Genomic DNA, 20,108 nt, shown 5'->3' with positions numbered 1-20,108 from the left:
GCAGTGGGCTGTGCCAATTCCGAAGATACTGTAAGTGTCGCCAGGGGTCTGTCTTGCTGCTTGTGCGGTGGTGGTGTGGTAGTGGGCTGTGCCACTTCCAAAGATTCGCCAGGGGTCTGTCTTGCTGCTTGTGCCATGGTGGTGGGGCAGATACTGTAAGTGCCGCCAGGGGTCTGTCTTGCTGCTTGTGGCATGGTGGTGAGGCAGATACTGTAAGTGCCGCCAGGGGTCTGTCTTGCTGCTTGTGGCATGGTGGTGGGGCAGATACTGTAAGTGTCGCCCGGGGTCTGTCTTGCTGCTTGTGGCATGGTGGTGGGGCAGATACTGTAAGTGCCGCCAGGGGTCTGTCTTGCTGCTTGGGGCATGGTGGTGGGGCAGACACTGTAAGTGCCGCCAAGGGTCTGTCTTGCTGCTTGTGCCATGGTGGTGGGGCAGATACTGTAAGTGCCGCCAGGGGTCTGTCTTGCTGCTTGGGGCATGGTGGTGGGGCAGATACTGTAAGTGCCGCCAGGGGTCTGTCTTGCTGCTTGGGCCATGGTGGTGGGGCAGATACTGTAAGTGCCGCCAGGGGTCTGTCTTGCTGCTTGGGGCATGGTGGTGGGGCAGATATTGTAAGTGCCGCCAGGGGTCTGTCTTGCTGCTTGTGCCATGGTGGTGGGGCAGATACTGTAAGTGCCGCCAGGGGTCAGTCTTGCTGCTTGTGCCATGGTGGTGGGGCAGATACTGTAAGTGCCGCCAGGGGCCTGTCTTGCTGCTTGTGCCAGGGTGGTGGGGCAGATACTGTAAGTGCCGCCAGGGGCCTGTCTTGCTGCTTCTGCCATGGTGGTGGGGCAGATACTGTAAGTGCCGCGAGGGGTCTGTCTTGCTGCTTGTGCCATGGTGGTGGGGCAGATACTGTAAGTTCCGCCAGCGGCCTGTCTTGCTGCTTGTGCCATGGTGGTGGGGCAGATACTGTAAGTGCCGCCAGGGGTCTGTCTTGCTGCTTGTGCCATGGTGGTGGGGCAGATACTGTAAGTTCCGCCAGCGGCCTGTCTTGCTGCTTGTGCCATGGTGGTGGGGCAGATACTGTAAGTGCCGCCAGGGGTCTGTCTTGCTGCTCGTGCCATGGTGGTGGGGCAGATACTGTAAGTGCCGCCAGGGGTCTGTCTTGCTGCTCGTGCCATGGTGGTGGGGCAGATACTGTAAGTGCTGCCAGGGGTCTGTCTTGCTGCTCGGGCCATGGTGGTGGGGCAGATACTGTAAGTTCCGCCAGGGGTCTGTCTTGCTGCTCGGGGCATGGTGGTGGGGCAGATACTGTAAGTGCCGCCAAGGGTCTGTCTTGCTGCTTGTGCCATGGTGGTGGGGCAGATACTGTAAGTGCCGCCAGGGGTCTGTCTTGCTGCTTGGGGCATGGTGGTGGGGCAGATACTGTAAGTGCCGCCAGGGGTCTGTCTTGCTGCTTGGGGCATGGTGGTGGGGCAGATACTGTAAGTGCCGCCAGGGGTCTGTCTTGCTGCTTGTGCCAGGGTGGTGGGGCAGATACTGTAAGTTCCGCCAGGGGTCTGTCTTGCTGCTCGGGGCATGGTGGTGGGGCAGATACTGTAAGTGCCGCCAAGGGTCTGTCTTGCTGCTTGTGCCATGGTGGTGGGGCAGATACTGTAAGTGCGGCCAGGGGTCTGTCTTGCTGCTTGGGGCATGGTGGTGGGGCAGATACTGTAAGTGCCGCCAGGGGTCTGTCTTGCTGCTTGGGGCATGGTGGTGGGGCAGATACTGTAAGTGCCGCCAGGGGTCTGTCTTGCTGCTTGTGCCAGGGTGGTGGGGCAGATACTGTAAGTTCCGCCAGGGGTCTGTCTTACTGCTCGGGGCATGGTGGTGGGGCAGATACTGTAAGTGCCGCCAAGGGTCTGTCTTGCTGCTTGTGCCATGGTGGTGGGGCAGATACTGTAAGTGCGGCCAGGGGTCTGTCTTGCTGCTTGTGCCATGGTGGTGGGGCAGATACTGTAAGTGATGCCAGGGGTCTGACTTGCTGCTTGTGCCATGGTGGTGGGGCAGACACTGTAAGTGCCGCCGGGGGTCTGTCTTGCTGCTTGTGCCATGGTGGTGGGGCAGATACTGTAAGTGCCGCCAGGGGTCTGTCTTGCTGCTTGTGCCATGGTGGTGGGGCAGACACTGTAAGTGCCGCCGGGGGTCTGTCTTGTTGCTTGTGCCATGGTGGTGGGGCAGATACTGTAAGTGCCGCCAGGGGTCTGTCTTGCTGCTTCTGCCATGGTGGTGGGGCAGATACTGTAAGTGCCGCCAGCGGCCTGTCTTGCTGCTCGTGCCATGGTGGTGGGGCAGATACTGTAAGTGCCGCCAGGGGTCTGTCTTGCTGCTCGTGCCATGGTGGTGGGGCAGATACTGTAAGTGCCGCCAGGGGTCTGTCTTGTTGCTCGTGCCATGGTGGTGGGGCAGATACTGTAAGTGCCGCCAGGGGTCTGTCTTGCTGCTCGGGCTATGGTGGTGGGGCAGATACTGTAAGTTCCGCCAGGGGTCTGTCTTGCTGCTCGGGGCATGGTGGTGGGGCAGATACTGTAAGTTCCGCCAGGGGTCTGTCTTGCTGCTCGGGGCATGGTGGTGGGGCAGATACTGTAAGTGCCGCCAAGGGTCTGTCTTGCTGCTTGTGCCAGGGTGGTGGGGCAGATACTGTAAGTTCCGCCAGGGGTCTGTCTTGCTGCTCGGGGCATGGTGGTGGGGCAGATACTGTAAGTGCCGCCAAGGGTCTGTCTTGCTGCTTGTGCCATGGTGGTGGGGCAGATACTGTAAGTGCCGCCAGGGGTCTGTCTTGCTGCTTGTGCCATGGTGGTGGGGCAGACACTGTAAGTGCCGCCAGGGGTCTGTCTTGCTGCTTGTGCCATGGTGGTGGGGCAGACACTGTAAGTGCCGCCAGGGGTCTGTCTTGCTGCTTGTGCCATGGTGGTGGGGCAGATACTGTAAGTGCCGCCAAGGGTCTGTCTTGCTGCTTGGGGCATGGTGGTGGGGCAGATACTGTAAGTGCCGCCAGGGGTCTGTCTTGCTGCTTGTGCCAGGGTGGTGGGGCAGATACTGTAAGTTCCGCCAGGGGTCTGTCTTGCTGCTCGGGGCATGGTGGTGGGGCAGATACTGTAAGTGCCGCCAAGGGTCTGTCTTGCTGCTTGTGCCATGGTGGTGGGGCAGATACTGTAAGTGCCGCCAGGGGTCTGTCTTGCTGCTTGTGCCATGGTGGTGGGGCAGACACTGTAAGTGCCGCCAGGGGTCTGTCTTGCTGCTTGTGCCATGGTGGTGGGGCAGACACTGTAAGTGCCGCCAGGGGTCTGTCTTGCTGCTTGTGCCATGGTGGTGGGGCAGATATTGTAAGTGCCGCCAGGGGTCTGTCTTGTTGCTCGTGCCATGGTGGTGGGGCAGATACTGTAAGTGCCGCCAGGGGTCTGTCTTGTTGCTCGTGCCATGGTGGTGGGGCAGATACTGTAAGTGCCGCCAGGGGTCTGTCTTGCTGCTCGGGGCATGGTGGTGGGGCAGATACTGTAAGTTCCGCCAGGGGTCTGTCTTGCTGCTCGTGCCATGGTGGTGGGGCAGACACTGTAAGTGCCGCCAGGGGTCTGTCTTGCTGCTTTTGCCATGGTGGTGGGGCAGATACTGTAAGTTCCGCCAGGGGTCTGTCTTGCTGCTTGGGGCATGGTGGTGGGGCAGACACTGTAAGTGCCGCCAGGGGTCTGTCTTGCTGCTTGGGGCATGGTGGTGGGGCAGACACTGTAAGTGCCGCCAGGGGTCTGTCTTGCTGCTTGTGCCATGGTGGTGGGGCAGACACTGTAAGTGCCGCCAGGGGTCTGTCTTGCTGCTTGTGCCATGGTGGTGGGGCAGACACTGTAAGTGCCGCCAGGGGTCTGTCTTGCTGCTTGTGCCATGGTGGTGGGGCAGACACTGTAAGTGCCGCCAGGGGTCTGTCTTGCTGCTTGTGCCATGGTGGTGGGGCAGACACTGTAAGTGCCGCCAGGGGTCTGTCTTGCTGCTTGTGCCAGGGTGGTGGGGCAGATACTGTAAGTTCCGCCAGGGGTCTGTCTTGCTGCTTGGGGCATGGTGGTGGGGCAGACACTGTAAGTGCGCCAGGGGTCTGTCTTGCTGCTTGTGCCATGGTGGTGGGACAGATACTGTAAGTGCCGCCAGGGGTCTGTCTTGCTGCTTGTGCCATGGTGGTGGGGCAGACACTGTAAGTGCCGCCAGGGGTCTGTCTTGCTGCTTGTGCCATGGTGGTGGGGCAGATACTGTAAGTGCCGCCAGGGGTCTGTCTTGCTGCTTGTGCCATGGTGGTGGGGCAGACACTGTAAGTGCCGCCAGGGGTCTGTCTTGCTGCTTGTGCCATGGTGGTGGGGCAGACACTGTAAGTGCCGCCAGGGGTCTGTCTTGCTGCTTGTGCCAGGGTGGTGGGGCAGATACTGTAAGTTCCGCCAGGGGTCTGTCTTGCTGCTTGGGGCATGGTGGTGGGGCAGACACTGTAAGTGCCGCCAGGGGTCTGTCTTGCTGCTTGTGCCATGGTGGTGGGGCAGATACTGTAAGTGCCGCCAGGGGTCTGTCTTGCTGCTTGTGCCATGGTGGTGGGGCAGACACTGTAAGTGCCGCCAGGGGTCTGTCTTGCTGCTTGTGCCATGGTGGTGGGGCAGATACTGTAAGTGCCGCCAGGGGTCTGTCTTGCTGCTTGGGGCATGGTGGTGGGGCAGACACTGTAAGTGCCGCCAGGGGTCTGTCTTGCTGCTTGTGCCATGGTGGTGGGGCAGATACTGTAAGTGCCGCCAGGGGTCTGTCTTGCTGCTCGTGCCATGGTGGTGGGGCAGATACTGTAAGTGCCGCCAGGGGTCTGTCTTGCTGCTCGTGCCATGGTGGTGGGGCAGATACTGTAAGTGCCGCCAGGGGTCTGTCTTGCTGCTTGGGGCATGGTGGTGGGGCAGATACTGTAAGTGCCGCCAGGGGTCTGTCTTGCTGCTTGTGCCATGGTGGTGGGGCAGACACTGTAAGTGCCGCCAGGGGTCTGTCTTGCTGCTTGTGCCATGGTGGTGGGCCAGTGGGCACAGACCGACCCCTCTTGCCTTCAGGTGTGTAAGTCGCAGTTTCCCGGTAGAGACATCATTTCGGTGGGGGCTTTGGATGTGAGGATTGCGCAGGAATTGTGGAGGGGTGGGGCAGAGGGGCGGGCGTCCTTCGTTGTGTTTGTCAGGATTACACAGAGCCCACGGCGTTGGGAAATGCCGGGCAGGTTGGGCGTTACTGATTGTTGGCTGCGTTTGTTTGCAGGTTTCGGGTTGCAGAGGTCAGCGGGGGCGGGTGGCATATAAAGGACGGGGAGGGCACAGACCCTCACACACAGAGGCCCCACACGGCAGCATGGGGGGACCAGCACTTCTCCTGCTACTGCTCCAGCTCTGCCTGGCTGCCCTGGTTCAGGGTCAGACACAGTGAGTATAGCCTTGCGGGGCAGCGCCTGCTGGTGGCACCGAGAGGCCCGCGCCTCACAGCACAGAAAGTACCCGAGAGTACCTGAGTGACCCTCAAGAGGCATGGAGGCACGGAGGCCGCCTGCAGCGCCGAATGCCATCTCCTCTTCTCTCTGCTTCCTCCTCTCGCCCGTGGTGTAGCGCTACCCCAGCTCGAGGCAGGTGCGCGGCGCTTTACAGCGGAGGAGGAGGGCAGGGGGGGCTTGGGTGGCCCCGTGCACTCGATCCGGCAGTGATGGGGGAGCGGCGGGGACAGTTTCTCTTGCATTAGTTTGGGCTTTTGAGAAAAGTATGCCTCAGATGAGTCTGGTAAAATGTGGAAAGCTGAATTTGGGAGACTCATACAGCCTGAGGCACAGCGCTTCCTCAACTTTGGGGGTTTGGGCCTTGAGTCCACACAGAACGGAGCTCTGCGCTCAGTCCTATTCCCGCCCAATCCCTCCCTTGCGCCTTCCCACAGTTCCCGAGATGGAGGCTGTCGGGTGTGAACCCCACATCGAGTTAGAAACCCCATCTCTAGATTTCAAGGGCTTGGTGACCCGCACGCCCTACTTTCTCCCCGAGCTCGACCGTGGTCTGCTGACTCCTGTACATCTGCCACCGTCTACCCACACTATGTCTCCAGTCCATACCTGCCTAGTCTCCGGGTTTACCCCGCTCCCCAGCCTGACCTACCCCTCTGGTAACACAGGCAGCAACACGGGTAGTTTTAGCAACCCCCTTAGGACAGGAAACGGGTCGCATCAGGGCTCTAAAAGGTTCCTGGCTAGCAACAGCCTCACACGTTCCACGCTCACTCTATCACTCACCCCCTCTATCTCTCATCCCCTCTCTCTATCACTCACCCCCCTCTATCTCTCATCCCCTCTATCTCTCATCCCCCTCTATCTCTCATCCCCTCTCTCTATCACTCACCCCTCTATCTCTCACCCCCTCTATTTCCCATCCCCTCACTCTATCACTCACCCTCTCTATCTCTCATGCCCTCTCTCTATCTCTCACCGCCCTCTATCTCTCATCCCCTTACTCTATCACTCACCGCCCTCTATCTCTCATCCACTCACTCTATCACTCCCTCCCCTCTATCTCTCATCCCCTCACTCTATCACTCACCCCCCTCTATCTCTCATCCCCTCTCTCTATCTCTCATCCCCTCTCTCTCACTCCCCTTTCTCTTTCTCAGATGTCCCACGCTCGCTTTTCAGCTCTGTGGGGCAGTGAGCTTCTGGACAGGTTTCCCATAGCAGCTGTGTAGTGTTTCCTGTGTTTGAGGGAAAGTGCATGCCATAGTGGGCCTCGTTTCCTTAAAGTGCCAGTAGGCTGCTTCCCTGCCTAGGTGTATGGTAGTATTCCGTAGAGGTGTACTTGCTTGCACCGTTGCTTTCTGGGGTCCAGAGCGCCTGCTGTTGTGAGGGGGCTCGGGGCTGTGTCTCAGCCTCACCCTCAGGCATGTGGAGGTCACCAGTGATCAGGGGAGGAGGCTGTGTCTCAGGCATGTGGAGGTCGCCAGTGATCAGGGGAGGAGGCTGTGTCTCAGGTATGTGGAGGTCACCAGTGATCAGGGGAGGAGGCTGTGTCTCAGGTATGTGGAGGTTGCCAGTGGTCAGTGGAGAAGGCTGTGTCTCAGCCTCGGCCTCAGGTACGTGGAGGTTGCCTGTGGTCAGGGAAGGAGGCTGTGTCTCAGGTATGGTGAAGTCACCAGTGATCAGGGGAGGAGGCTGTGTCTCAGGCATGTGGAAGTCACCAGCGATCAGGGGAGGAGGCTGTGTCTCAGGCATGTGGAAGTCACCAGCGATCAGGGGAGGAGGCTGTGTCTCAGGCATGTGGAAGTCACCAGCGATCAGGGGAGGAGGCTGTGTCTCAGGTATGTGGAGGCCACCAGTGATCAAGGGAGGAGGCTGTGTCTCAGCCTTGCCTTCAGGTATGTGGAGGCCACCAGTGATCAGGGGAGGAGGCTGTGTCTCAGCCTTGCCTTCAGGTATGTGGAGGCCACCAGTGATCAGGGGAGGAGGCTGTGTCTCATCCTCACATATGTGGAGGTCGCCATTGATCAGGGGAGGAGGCTGTGTCTCAGCCTCGCCCTCAGGCATGTGGAGGTCACCAGTGATCAGTGGAGGAGGCTATATCTCAGGTATGTGGAGGTCACCAGTGATCAGGGGAGGAGGCTGTGTCTCAGGCATGTGGAGGTCGCCAGTGATTAGGGGAGGAGGCTGTGTCTTAGGCATGTGGAGGTCACCAGTGATCAGGGGAGGAGGCTGTGTCTCAGCCTCGCCCTCAGGCATGTGGAGGTCACCAGTGATCAGTGGAGGAGGCTGTGTCTCAGCCTCGTCCTCAGGCATGTGGCGGTCACCAGTGATCAGGGGAGGAGGCTGTGTCTCATCCTCACGTATGTGGAGTTCGCCAGTGATCAGGGGAGGAGGCTGTGTCTAAGCCTCGCCCTCAGGCATGTGGAGGTCACCAGTGATCAAGGGAGGAGGCTGTGTCTCAGATATGTGGAGGTCACCAGTGATCAGGGGAGGAGGCTGTGCCTCAGCCTCGCCCTCAGGCATGTGAAGGTTACCAGTGATCAGGGGAGGAGGCTGTGTCTAAGCCTCGCCCTCAGGCATGTGGAGGTCACCAGTGATCAAGGGAGGAGGCTGTGTCTCAGATATGTGGAGGTCACCAGTGATCAGGGGAGGAGGCTGTGTCTCAGCCTCGCCCTCAGGCATGTGGAGGTTACCAGTGATCAGGGGAGGAGGCTGTGTCTCATCCTCACGTATCTGGAGGTCGCCAGTGATCAAGGCAGGAGGCTGTGTTTCAGGCATGTGGAGGTCAGCAGTGATTAGGGGAGGAGGCTGTGTCTCAGGCATGTGGAGATCACCAGTGATCAGGGGAGGAGGCTGTGTCTAAGCCTCGCCCTCAGGCATGTGGAGGTCACCAGTGATCAAGGGAGGAGGCTGTGTCTCAGATATGTGGAGGTCACCAGTGATCAGGGGAGGAGGCTGTGTCTCAGCCTCGCCCTCAGGCATGTGGAGGTTACCAGTGATCAGGGGAGGAGGCTGTGTCTCATCCTCACGTATCTGGAGGTTGCCAGTGATCAAGGCAGGAGGCTGTGTTCCAGGCATGTGGAGGTCAGCAGTGATTAGGGGAGGAGGCTGTGTCTCCGGCATGTGGAGATCGCCAGTGATCAGGGGAGGAGGCTGTGTCTCAGGTATGTGGAGATCACCAGTGGCCAGGGGAGGAGGCTGTGTCTCAGGTATGTGGAGGTTGCCAGTGGTCAGTGGAGGAGGCTGTATCTCAGGTATGTGGAGGTCACCAATGGTCAGTGGAGGAGGCTGTGTCTCAGGTATGTGGAGGTCACCAGTGATCAGGGGAGGAGGCTGTGTCTCAGCCTCACCCTCAGGCATGTGGAGGTCACCAGTGGTCAGTGGAGGAGGCTGTGTCTCAGGTATGTGGAGGCCGCCAGTGATCAGTGGAGGAGGCTGTTTCTCAGGTATGTGGAGGTTGCCAGTGATCAGTGGAGGAGGCTGTGTCTCAGCCTCGCCCTCAGGCATGTGGAGGTCACCAGTGATCAGGGGAGGAGGCTGTGTCTCATCCTCACGTACGTGGAGGTTGCCAGTGGTCAGGGGAGGAGGCTGTGTCTCAGGTATGTGGAGGTCACCAGTGGTCAGGGGAGGAGGCTGTGTCTCAGGTACGTGGATGTCACCAGCGGTCAGGGGAGGAGGCTGTGTCTCAGCCTCGCCCTCAGGTATGTGGAGGTTGCCAGTGGTCAGTGGAGGAGGCTGTGTCTCAGGTATGTGGAGGCCGCCAGTGATCAGTGGAGGAGGCTGTGTCTCAGGTATGTGGAGGTTGCCAGTGATCAATGGAGGAGGCTGTGTCTCAGCCTCGCCCTCAGGCATGTGGAGGTTGCCAGTCGTCAGTGGAGGAGGCTGTGTCTCAGGTATGTGGAGGTCACCAGTGGTCAGTGGAGGAGGCTGTGTCTCAGCATCGGCCTCAGGTATATGGAGGTTGCCAGTGGTCAGGGGAGGAGGCTGTGTCTCAGGTATGTGGAGGTCACCAGTGGTCAGGGGAGGAGGCTGTGTCTCAGGTATGTGGAGGTTGCCAGTGGTCAGTGGAGGAGGCTGTGTCTCAGGTATGTGGAGGTCACCAGTGGTCAGGGGAGGAGGCTGTGTCTCAGGTATGTGGAGGCCACCAGTGGTCAGGGGAAGAGGCTGTGTCTCAGGTATATGGAGGTCACCAGTGATCAGGGGAGGAGTCTGTGTCTCAGCCTCGCCCTCAGGCATGTGGCGGTCACCAGTGATCAGGGGAGGAGGCTGTGTCTCAGCCTCGCCCTCAGGCATGTGGACGTCACCAGTGATCAGTGGAGGAGGCTGTGTCTCAGGTATGTGGAGGTTGCCAGTGGTCAGGGGAGGAGGCTGTGTCTCAGGTATGTGGAGGTCACCAGTAGTCAGAGGAGGAGGCTGTGTCTCAGGTATGTAGAGGTTGCCAGTGGTCAGTGGAGGAGGCTGTGTCTCAGGTATGTGGAGGTCACCAGTGGTCAGGGGAGGAGGCTGTGTCTCAGGTATGTGGAGGTTGCCAGTGGTCAGGGGAGAAGGCTGTGTCTCAGGTATGTGGAGGTCACCAGTGGTCAGGGGAAGAGGCTGTGTCTCAGGTATGTGGAGGTTGCCGGTGGTCAGTGGAGGAGGCTGTGCCTCAGGTATGTGGAGGTCACCAGTGGTCAGTGGAGGTCGGCTGTGTCTCAGGTATGTGGAGGTCACCAGTTATCAGGGGAGGAGGCTGTGTCTCAGCCTCGCCCTCAGGCATGTGGAGGTCACCAGTGGTCAGTGGAGGAGGCTGTGTCTCAGGTATGTGGAGGCCGCCAGTGATCAGTGGAGGAGGCTGTGTCTCAGTTATGTGGAGGTTGCCAGTGATCAGTGGAGGAGGCTGTGTCTCAGCCTCACCCTCAGGCATGTGGAGGTCACCAGTGATCAGGGGAGGAGGCTGTGTCTCATCCTCACTTACGTGGAGGTTGCCAGTCGTCAGGGGAGGAGGCTGTGTCTCAGGTATGCAGAGGTCACCAATGGTCAGGGGAGGAGGCTGTGTCTCATGTACGTGGAGGTCACCAGTGGTCAGGGGAGGAGGCTGTGTCTCAGGTATGTGGAGGTTGCCAGTGGTCAGTGGAGGAGGCTGTGTCTCAGGTATGTGGAGGTCACCAGTGGTCAGGGGAGGAGGCTGTGTCTCAGGTATGTGGAGGTCACTAGTGGTCAGGGGAGGAGGCTGTGTCTCAGGTATGTGGAGGTCACCAGTGATCAGGGGAGGAGGCTGTGTCTCAGCCTCGCCCTCAGGCATGTGGAGGTCACCAGTGATCAGGGGAGGGGGCTGTGTCTCAGCCTCGCCCTCAGGCATGTGGAGGTCACCAGTGATCAGTGGAGGAGGCTGTGTCTCAGGTATGTGGAGGTTGCCAGTGGTCAGGGGAGGAGGCTGTGTCTCAGCCTCGCCCTCAGGCATGTGGAGGTCACCAGTGATCAGGGGAGGAGGCTGTGTCTCATCCTCACGTACGTGGAGGTTGCCAGTGGTCAGGGGAGGAGGCTGTGTCTCAGGTATGTGGAGGTCACCAGTGGTCAGGGGAGGAGGCTGTGTCTCAGGTACGTGGATGTCACCAGCGGTCAGGGGAGGAGGCTGTGTCACAGGTATGTGGAGGTTGCCAGTGGTCAGTGGAGGAGGCTGTGTCTCAGGTATGTGGAGGTCACCAGTGATCAGGGGAGGAGGCTGTGTCTCAGCCTCGCCCTCAGGTATGTGGAGGTTGCCAGTGGTCAGTGGAGGAGGCTGTGTCTCAGGTATGTGGAGGCCGCCAGTGATCAGTGGAGGAGGCTGTGTCTCAGGTATGTGGAGGTTGCCAGTGATCAATGGAGGAGGCTGTGTCTCAGCCTCGCCCTCAGGCATGTGGAGGTCACCAGTGATCAGGGGAGGAGGCTGTGTCTCATCCTCACGTATGTGGAGGTTGCCAGTCGTCAGTGGAGGAGGCTGTGTCTCAGGTATGTGGAGGTCACCAGTGGTCAGTGGAGGAGGCTGTGTCTCAGCATCGGCCTCAGGTATATGGAGGTTGCCAGTGGTCAGGGGAGGAGGCTGTGTCTCAGGTATGTGGAGGTCACCAGTGGTCAGGGGAGGAGGCTGTGTCTCAGGTATGTGGAGGTTGCCAGTGGTCAGTGGAGGAGGCTGTGTCTCAGGTATGTGGAGGTCACCAGTGGTCAGGGGAGGAGGCTGTGTCTCAGGTATGTGGAGGCCACCAGTGGTCAGGGGAAGAGGCTGTGTCTCAGGTATATGGAGGTCACCAGTGATCAGGGGAGGAGTCTGTGTCTCAGCCTCGCCCTCAGGCATGTGGCGGTCACCAGTGATCAGGGGAGGAGGCTGTGTCTCAGCCTCGCCCTCAGGCATGTGGACGTCACCAGTGATCAGTGGAGGAGGCTGTGTCTCAGGTATGTGGAGGTTGCCAGTGGTCAGGGGAGGAGGCTGTGTCTCAGGTATGTGGAGGTCACCAGTAGTCAGAGGAGGAGGCTGTGTCTCAGGTATGTAGAGGTTGCCAGTGGTCAGTGGAGGAGGCTGTGTCTCAGGTATGTGGAGGTCACCAGTGGTCAGGGGAGGAGGCTGTGTCTCAGGTATGTGGAGGTTGCCAGTGGTCAGGGGAGAAGGCTGTGTCTCAGGTATGTGGAGGTCACCAGTGGTCAGGGGAAGAGGCTGTGTCTCAGGTATGTGGAGGTTGCCGGTGGTCAGTGGAGGAGGCTGTGCCTCAGGTATGTGGAGGTCACCAGTGGTCAGTGGAGGTCGGCTGTGTCTCAGGTATGTGGAGGTCACCAGTTATCAGGGGAGGAGGCTGTGTCTCAGCCTCGCCCTCAGGCATGTGGAGGTCACCAGTGGTCAGTGGAGGAGGCTGTGTCTCAGGTATGTGGAGGCCGCCAGTGATCAGTGGAGGAGGCTGTGTCTCAGTTATGTGGAGGTTGCCAGTGATCAGTGGAGGAGGCTGTGTCTCAGCCTCACCCTCAGGCATGTGGAGGTCACCAGTGATCAGGGGAGGAGGCTGTGTCTCATCCTCACTTACGTGGAGGTTGCCAGTCGTCAGGGGAGGAGGCTGTGTCTCAGGTATGCAGAGGTCACCAATGGTCAGGGGAGGAGGCTGTGTCTCATGTACGTGGAGGTCACCAGTGGTCAGGGGAGGAGGCTGTGTCTCAGGTATGTGGAGGTTGCCAGTGGTCAGTGGAGGAGGCTGTGTCTCAGGTATGTGGAGGTCACCAGTGGTCAGGGGAGGAGGCTGTGTCTCAGGTATGTGGAGGTCACTAGTGGTCAGGGGAGGAGGCTGTGTCTCAGGTATGTGGAGCTCATCAGTGATCAGGGGAGGAGGCTGTGTCTCAGCCTCGCCCTCAGGCATGTGGAGGTCACCAGTGATCAGGGGAGGGGGCTGTGTCTCAGCCTCGCCCTCAGGCATGTGGAGGTCACCAGTGATCAGTGGAGGAGGCTGTGTCTCAGGTATGTGGAGGTTGCCAGTGGTCAGGGGAGGAGGCTGTGTCTCAGGTATGTGGAGGTCACCAGTGGTCAGGGGAGGAGGCTGTGTCTCAGGTATGTGGAGGTTGCCAGTGGTCAGTGGAGGAGGTTGTGTCTCAGGTATGTGGAGGTCACCAGTGGTCAGGGGAGGAGGCTGTGTCTCAGGTATGTGGAGGTTGCCAGTGGTCAGGGGATGGGGCTGTGTCTCAGGTATGTGGAGGTCACCAGTGGTCAGGGGAGGAGGCTGTGTCTCAGCCTCGCCCTCAGGCATGTGGAGGTCACCAGTGGTCAGTGGAGGAGGCTGTGTCTCAGGTATGCGGAGGTCACCAGTGGTCAGTGGAGGAGGCTGTGTCTCAGGTATGTGGAGGTCACCAGTGATCAGGGGAGGAGGCTGTGTCTCAGCCTCGCCCTCAGGCATGTGGAGGTCACCAGTGGTCAGTGGAGGAGGCTGTGTCTCAGGTATGTGGAGGCCGCCAGTGATCAGTGGAGGAGGCTGTGTCTCAGGTATGTGGAGGTTGCCAGTGATCAATGGAGGAGGCTGTGTCTCAGCCTCGCCCTCAGGCATGTGGAGGTCACCAGTGATCAGGGGAGGAGGCTGTGTCTCATCCTCACGTATGTGGAGGTTGCCAGTCGTCAGGGGAGGAAGCTCTGTCTCAGGTATGCAGAGGTCACAGTGGTCAGGGGAGGAGGCTGTGTCTCAGGTATGTGGAGGTCACCAGTGGTCAGGGGAGGAGGCTGTGTCTCAGGTATGTGGAGGTCACCAGTGGTCAGGGGAAGAGGCTGTGTCTCAGGTATGTGGAGGTTGCCAGTGGTCAGTTGAGGAGGCTGTGTCTCAGGTATGTGTAGGTCACCAGTGGTCAGGGGAGGAGGCTGTGTCTCAGGTATGTGGAGGTCACCAGTGATCAGGGGAGGAGGCTGTGTCTCAGCCTCGCCCTCAGGCATGTGGAGGTCACCAGTGATCAGTGGAGGAGTCTGTGTCTCAGGCATGTGGAGGTCACCAGTGATCAGTGGAGGAGGCTGTGTCTCAGATATGTGGAGGTCACCAGTGGTCAGGGGAGGAGGCTGTGTCTCAGGTATGTGGAGGTTGCCAGTGGTCAGTTGAGGAGGCTGTGTCTCAGGTATGTGTAGGTCACCAGTGGTCAGGGGAGGAGGCTGTGTCTCAGGTATATGGAGGTCACCAGTGGTCAGGGGAGGAGGCTGTGTCTCAGGTATGTGGAGGTTGCTAGTGGTCAGGGGAGGAGGCTGTGTCTCAGGTATGTGGAGGTCACCAGTGGTCAGGGGAGGAGGCTGTGTCTCAGGTATGTGGAGGTCACCAGTGATCAGGGGAGGAGGCTGTGTCTCAGGTATGTGGAGGTCACCAGTGATCAGGGGAGGAGGCTGTGTCTCAGCCTCGCCCTCAGGCATGTGGAGGTCACCAGTGATCAGTGGAGGAGTCTGTGTCTCAGGCATGTGGAGGTCACCAGTGATCAGTGGAGGAGGCTGTGTCTCAGATATGTGGAGGTCACCAGTGGTCAGGGGAGGAGGCTGTGTCTCAGGCATGTGGAGGTCACCAGTGATCAGGGATTTCTTGTCTCGCTGTCTTTTTTTACTGCTTTGCCATAACGGGCAGTGAAAGAGTTAATCTAAGCCCTGTAGGCCACGCTTTATTGCGGGGTATTTTATATAGCGCCACTATCACCTGGAATCCAGTTTCGGAACTCAAGGTCGACACTATTGTTTATTTCCTTCTATGTATTGACCTGGGGGTGTGGGGGCGTGGGGGCTGTAGTGTACCCGCCTGGGGTTTGGAACCCATGACGCGCAGCATCTGAGCGTCTTGCACTTGTGGGGTCCCCCGCCCTGATGAATAGTTATTGCTCCACCTGCATTAAACTTGCAGACTTCCCGTCTCTGTAGAAAGACTGGATTAAAGATACACATTCAGTGGCATGTAGACCTCCACAGAGCTTCAGGCTATAGAGCCTGGTCCTTCTAGAACTGCAGGGGGGCCTTTATCTGGAGACAGCCCTGGGCTCTGGCTCTCATTCACACATAGCTGTATTGTTGTTGTGTGTTCTATCCTTTCCCCATTCGCCCTGAACTGTGATTGGTTGCTTCTCACACTGGCTTTAGTCTGACAATGTTTGCACGCTTTGGGGGTTGCCTTGGGTATTCTAGACACTACGTTTCATCTGCATAGAGCAGGCAGCTGACATTTGTAATTGTGGGCATTGGTTTGGATGCCAGGACTCCGGTGAGAGGATGCCACATACATGTTCAATATAGGTGGGTTTCGACAATACTCCAGTCTCACTCTTCGCCTGTCACCGAGTGCATTCCTGCAATTCCTTGCATGGTACACCCCACTCAACACTGCAGGCCATTCTGAGGAGTGTCTAGTGCAGCAGATGTAGCCAGCAGCTGGTTACCAATGGCCTTTCCCTTCTGGGCTCGGGGGACTCTTTATGCATGGGGTATTCTGTAGGATATATATACAGAGTAGCTAGATCCTGTGCTGGCTCATGCCTCTCGGTTAGACACTGAGGCCCCTACACTTACCATAGCACCAGTGCCGGCTTGACCCTCCCTCGGTTAGACTCTGGGTCCCCTACACTTGCCATAGCATCAATGCCGGGTGGCCTCTCCCGCGGTTAGACGTGGGGGCTCCCACTCTTGCCACAGCACCAGTGCCGGCTGGACTCTTTCTCAGACGCTCGGGCCCCAGCACTTGCCATAGCACCAGTGCCAGCCCTACCCTCCCTGGGTAGGACGATGGGGCCCCTACACTTGCCATAGCACCAGTGCCGGCCCTACCCTCCCTGGGTAGGACGATGGGGCCCCTACACTTGCCTTAGCACCAGTGCTGGCTCTACCCTCACTTGGTTAGATATTTGCACAGGTCTATATGAAGACTTTGGCAATCCGAGGCGGTACACGACTGTGTTTTGTGCCAAAGTTTTATGAGCTGAAGGGATTTTTATTTCAAATGTGTGTGATGTTCGTAGATGTTTGTTCCACCCCTACCCCGTCCTCTTTTTTACAATTTACTGGTGTTCCCTTTGCTCCAAGCAGCTTAACAGCGGTATCAGCGCTTAACAAAAACAATGCATACAACTTATAGGTTTTCCCCTCCTCTGCCTGTCTCTGCCCCTCCGTGCCCTGTCTATCCCTCCTTTTCTCTGTCTCTGGTTATCCCGCCCCCCTCCTCTCTTTATAGGATTTTCTGTCTCTCTTCTTGCTAAACTGTGGCTGCTATGCACTCGCCCTCTCTGTGTGAATACAATCCTAAGGCATTTGGAATGGGCTATCTCTACTACACTGAGTGTCACTGATGCACCACTGCTTGTTCCCATAGACTTCCCCCAGTGCCACACTGTACTAGCCACTGAGTGTCACTGATGCACCACTGCTTGTTCCCATAGACTTCCCCCAGTGCCACACTGCCACTAGCCACTGAGTGTTACTGAGGCACCACTTCCTGTTCCCGTAGACCTTCCCCAATGCCACACTGTCAATAGCCACTCCCCCAATGCCACACTGTACTAGCCACTGAGTGTCACTGATACACCACTGCTTGTTCCCATAGACTTCCCCCAGTGCCACACTGGCACTAGCCACTGAGTGTCACAACTGCACCAATACTTGTTCCCGTAGACCTTCCCCAATGCCACACTCTCACTAGCCACTGAGTGTCAATAATGCATCAATGCTTGTTCCATAGACTTTCCCCAACCCCACACTGTCACTAGCCACTTAGTGTCACTGATGCACCACTGCCTTTTCCCTTAGACCTTCCCCAGTGCCACACTGGCAATAGCCACTGAGTGTTACTGATGCAGCACTGCCTGTTTCCGTAGACCTCCCCAATACCACACTGTCACTAGCCATTGAGTGTCACTACTGTGCCAATGCTTGTTTCCATAGACCTCCCCCAGTGCCACACTGGAACAAGCCACTGAGTGTCACTGATGCACCACTGCCTTTTTACCTAGCCCTCCCCCAGTGGCACACCAGCACCATCCACTGAGTGTCACTGATGCACCACTGCCTGTTTCCCTAGACCTCCCCAATGGTGCACTGACACTAGCCACTGAGTGTCACTGATGCACCACTGCCTGTTTCCCTAGACCTCCCCAATGGCGCACTGACACTAGCCACTGAGTGTCACCGATGCACCACTGCCATTTTCCATAGACCTCCTCCATTGCCACACCGACACTGGCCACTGAAAGCCACTGATGCACCACTGCTTGTTCCTGTAGAACTCCCCTAATGCCACACTGGCACCAGCCACTGAGTGTCACTGATGCACCACTGCTTGTTCCCATTGACCTCCCCCAGTGCCACACCAGCACCAGCCACTGAGTGTCACTGATGCACCACTGCGTGTTCCTGTAGACCTCCCCAGTGCCACACTGCACCAGCCACTGAGTGTCACTGATGCACCACTGCTTGTTCCTGTAGACCTCCCCCAGTGCCACACTGCACCAGCCACTGAGTGTCACTGATGCACCACTGCTTGTTCCCGTTGACCCCCCCCCAGTGCCACACCAGCACCAGCCACTGAGTGTCACTGATGTACCACTGCTTGTTCCCGTAGACCTCCCCCAGTGCCACTCCAGCACCAGCCACTGAGTGTCACTGATGCACCACTGCTTGTTCCCGTAGACCTCCCCCAGGGCCACACTGCACCAGCCACTGAGTGTCACTGATGAACAACTGCTTGTTCCCGTAGACCTCCCCCAGTGCCACACCAGCACCAGCCACTGAGTGTCACGGATGCACCACTGCTTGTTCCCGTTGACCTCCCCCAGTGCCACACCAGCACCAGCCACTGAGTGTCACTGATGCACCACTGCTTGTTCCCGTAGACCTCCCCCAGTGCCACACCAGCACCAGCCACGGAGTGTCACTGATGCACCACTGCTTGTTCCCGTAGACCTCCCCCAGTGCCACACCAGCACCAGCCACTGAGTGTCACTGATGCACCACTGCTTGTTCCCGTAGACCTCCCCCAGTGCCACACCAGCACCAGCAACTGAGTGTCACTGATGCACCACTGCTTTGTCCTGTAGACCACCCCCAGTGCCACACCGCACCAGCCACTGAGTGTCACTGATACACCACTGCTTTTTCCTTTAGACCCCCCCCAATGATTCACCAGTCCTTGTTCCCGTAGACCTCCTCCAGTGCCACACCGACGCGAGCCACTGATGCACCAATACCTGTTATCTTAGACCGATGGCACACTGTCACTAGCATCTGCGTGTCACTGTTTACATAATGCTGCCGCATAAATTGGTAACCCCCCGCGCAGGGTAAACGTTGTTATATATATACCTGTAGTAGCCCCCCTGCCATCACTGGAAGGGTGGCCATGCAGTGTACACACCTGTGGTAGCACCCCACCATTGCAGGGTAAAGCATGCTGAATACACAGCTGTGGCAGCACCCCACCATTGCTGGGTAAAGCATGCTGAATACACAGCTGTGGCAGCACCCCACCATTGCAGGGTAAAGCATGCTGAATACACAGCTGTGGCAGCACCCCACCATTGCAGGGTAAAGCATGCTGAATACACAGCTGTGGCAGCACCCCGCCATTGCAGGGTAAAGCATGCTGAATACACAGCTGTGGCAGCACCCCGCCATTGCAGGGTAAAGCATGCTGAATACACAGCTGTGGCAGCACCCCGCCATTGCTGGGTAAAGCATGCTGAATACACAGCTGTGGCAGCACCCCACCATTGCTGGGTAAAGCATGCTGAATACACAGCTGTGGCAGCACCCCACCATTGCAGGGTAAAGCATGCTGAATACACAGCTGTGGCAGCACCCCACCATTGCAGGGTAAAGCATGCTGAATACACAGCTGTGGCAGCACCCCGCCATTGCTGGGTAAAGCACGCTGAATACACAGCTGTGGCAGCACCCCGCCATTGCAGGGTAAAGCATGCTGAATACACAGCTGTGGCAGCACCCCGCCATTGCAGGGTAAAGCATGCTGAATACACAGCTGTGGCAGCACCCCGCCATTGCTGGGTAAAGCATGCTGAATACACAGCTGTGGCAGCACCCCGCCATTGCAGGGTAAAGCATGCTGAATACACAGCTGTGGCAGCACCCCGCCATTGCAGGGTAAAGCATGCTGAATACACAGCTGTGGCAGCACCCCGCCATTGCAGGGTAAAGCATGCTGAATACACAGCTGTGGCAGCACCCCGCCATTGCAGGGTAAAGCATGCTGAATACACAGCGGTGGCAGCACCCCGCCATTGCAGGGTAAAGCATGCTGAATACACAGCTGTGGCAGCACCCCGCCATTGCAGGGTAAAGCATGCTGAATACACAGCTGTGGCAGCACCCCACCATTGCAGGGTAAAGCATGCTGAATACACAGCTGTGGCAGCACCCCGCCATTGCAGGGTAAAGCATGCTGAATACACAGCTGTGGCAGCACCCCGCCATTGCTGGGTAAAGCATGCTGAATACACAGCGGTGGCAGCACCCCGCCATTGCAGGGTAAAGCATGCTGAATACACAGCTGTGGCAGCACCCCGCCATTGCAGGGTAAAGCATGCTGAATACACAGCGGTGGCAGCACCCCGCCATTGCAGGGTAAAGCATGCTGAATACACAGCTGTGGCAGCACCCCGCCATTGCAGGGTAAAGCATGCTGAATACACAGCTGTGGCAGCACCCCACCATTGCAGGGTAAAGCATGCTGAATACACAGCTGTGGCAGCACCCCACCATTGCAGGGTAAAGCATGCTGAATACACAGCTGTGGCAGCACCCCACCATTGCTGGGTAAAGCATGCTGAATACACAGCTGTGGCAGCACCCCACCATTGCAGGGTAAAGCATGCTGAATACACAGCTGTGGCAGCACCCCACCATTGCAGGGTAAAGCATGCTGAATACACAGCTGTGGCAGCACCCCACCATTGCTGGGTAAAGCATGCTGAATACACAGCGGTGGCAGCACCCCACCATTGCAGGGTAAAGCATGCTGAATACACAGCTGTGGCAGCACCCCGCCATTGCAGGGTAAAGCATGCTGAATACACAGCGGTGGCAGCACCCCGCCATTGCAGGGTAAAGCATGCTGAATACACAGCTGTGGCAGCACCCCACCATTGCAGGGTAAAGCAT

The 20,108-nt window shown here is 58.0% G+C and overlaps 1 protein-coding gene across 1 annotated transcript in view; it reads left to right on the top strand.

The window, feature by feature from the left end:
* The first annotated feature begins 5,288 nt into the window (after positions 1-5,288).
* Positions 5,289-20,108, top strand: part of C3 (complement C3) — a 403,449-nt gene continuing 388,629 nt past the window's right edge. The window contains exon 1 of the mRNA XM_069604331.1: positions 5,289-5,441. Coding sequence (XP_069460432.1) covers positions 5,371-5,441 — 71 coding nt within the window. The 5' untranslated portion in view covers positions 5,289-5,370. The remainder of the gene's footprint in view (positions 5,442-20,108) is intronic.

Source organism: Ambystoma mexicanum, chromosome 3q, assembly GCF_040938575.1.
Source record: "Ambystoma mexicanum isolate Mex_15411 chromosome 3q, UKY_AmexF1_1, whole genome shotgun sequence".
NCBI classification, from domain to species: Eukaryota; Metazoa; Chordata; class Amphibia; order Caudata; family Ambystomatidae; genus Ambystoma; species Ambystoma mexicanum.
This window is presented reverse-complemented; position numbering and strand designations above follow the sequence as displayed.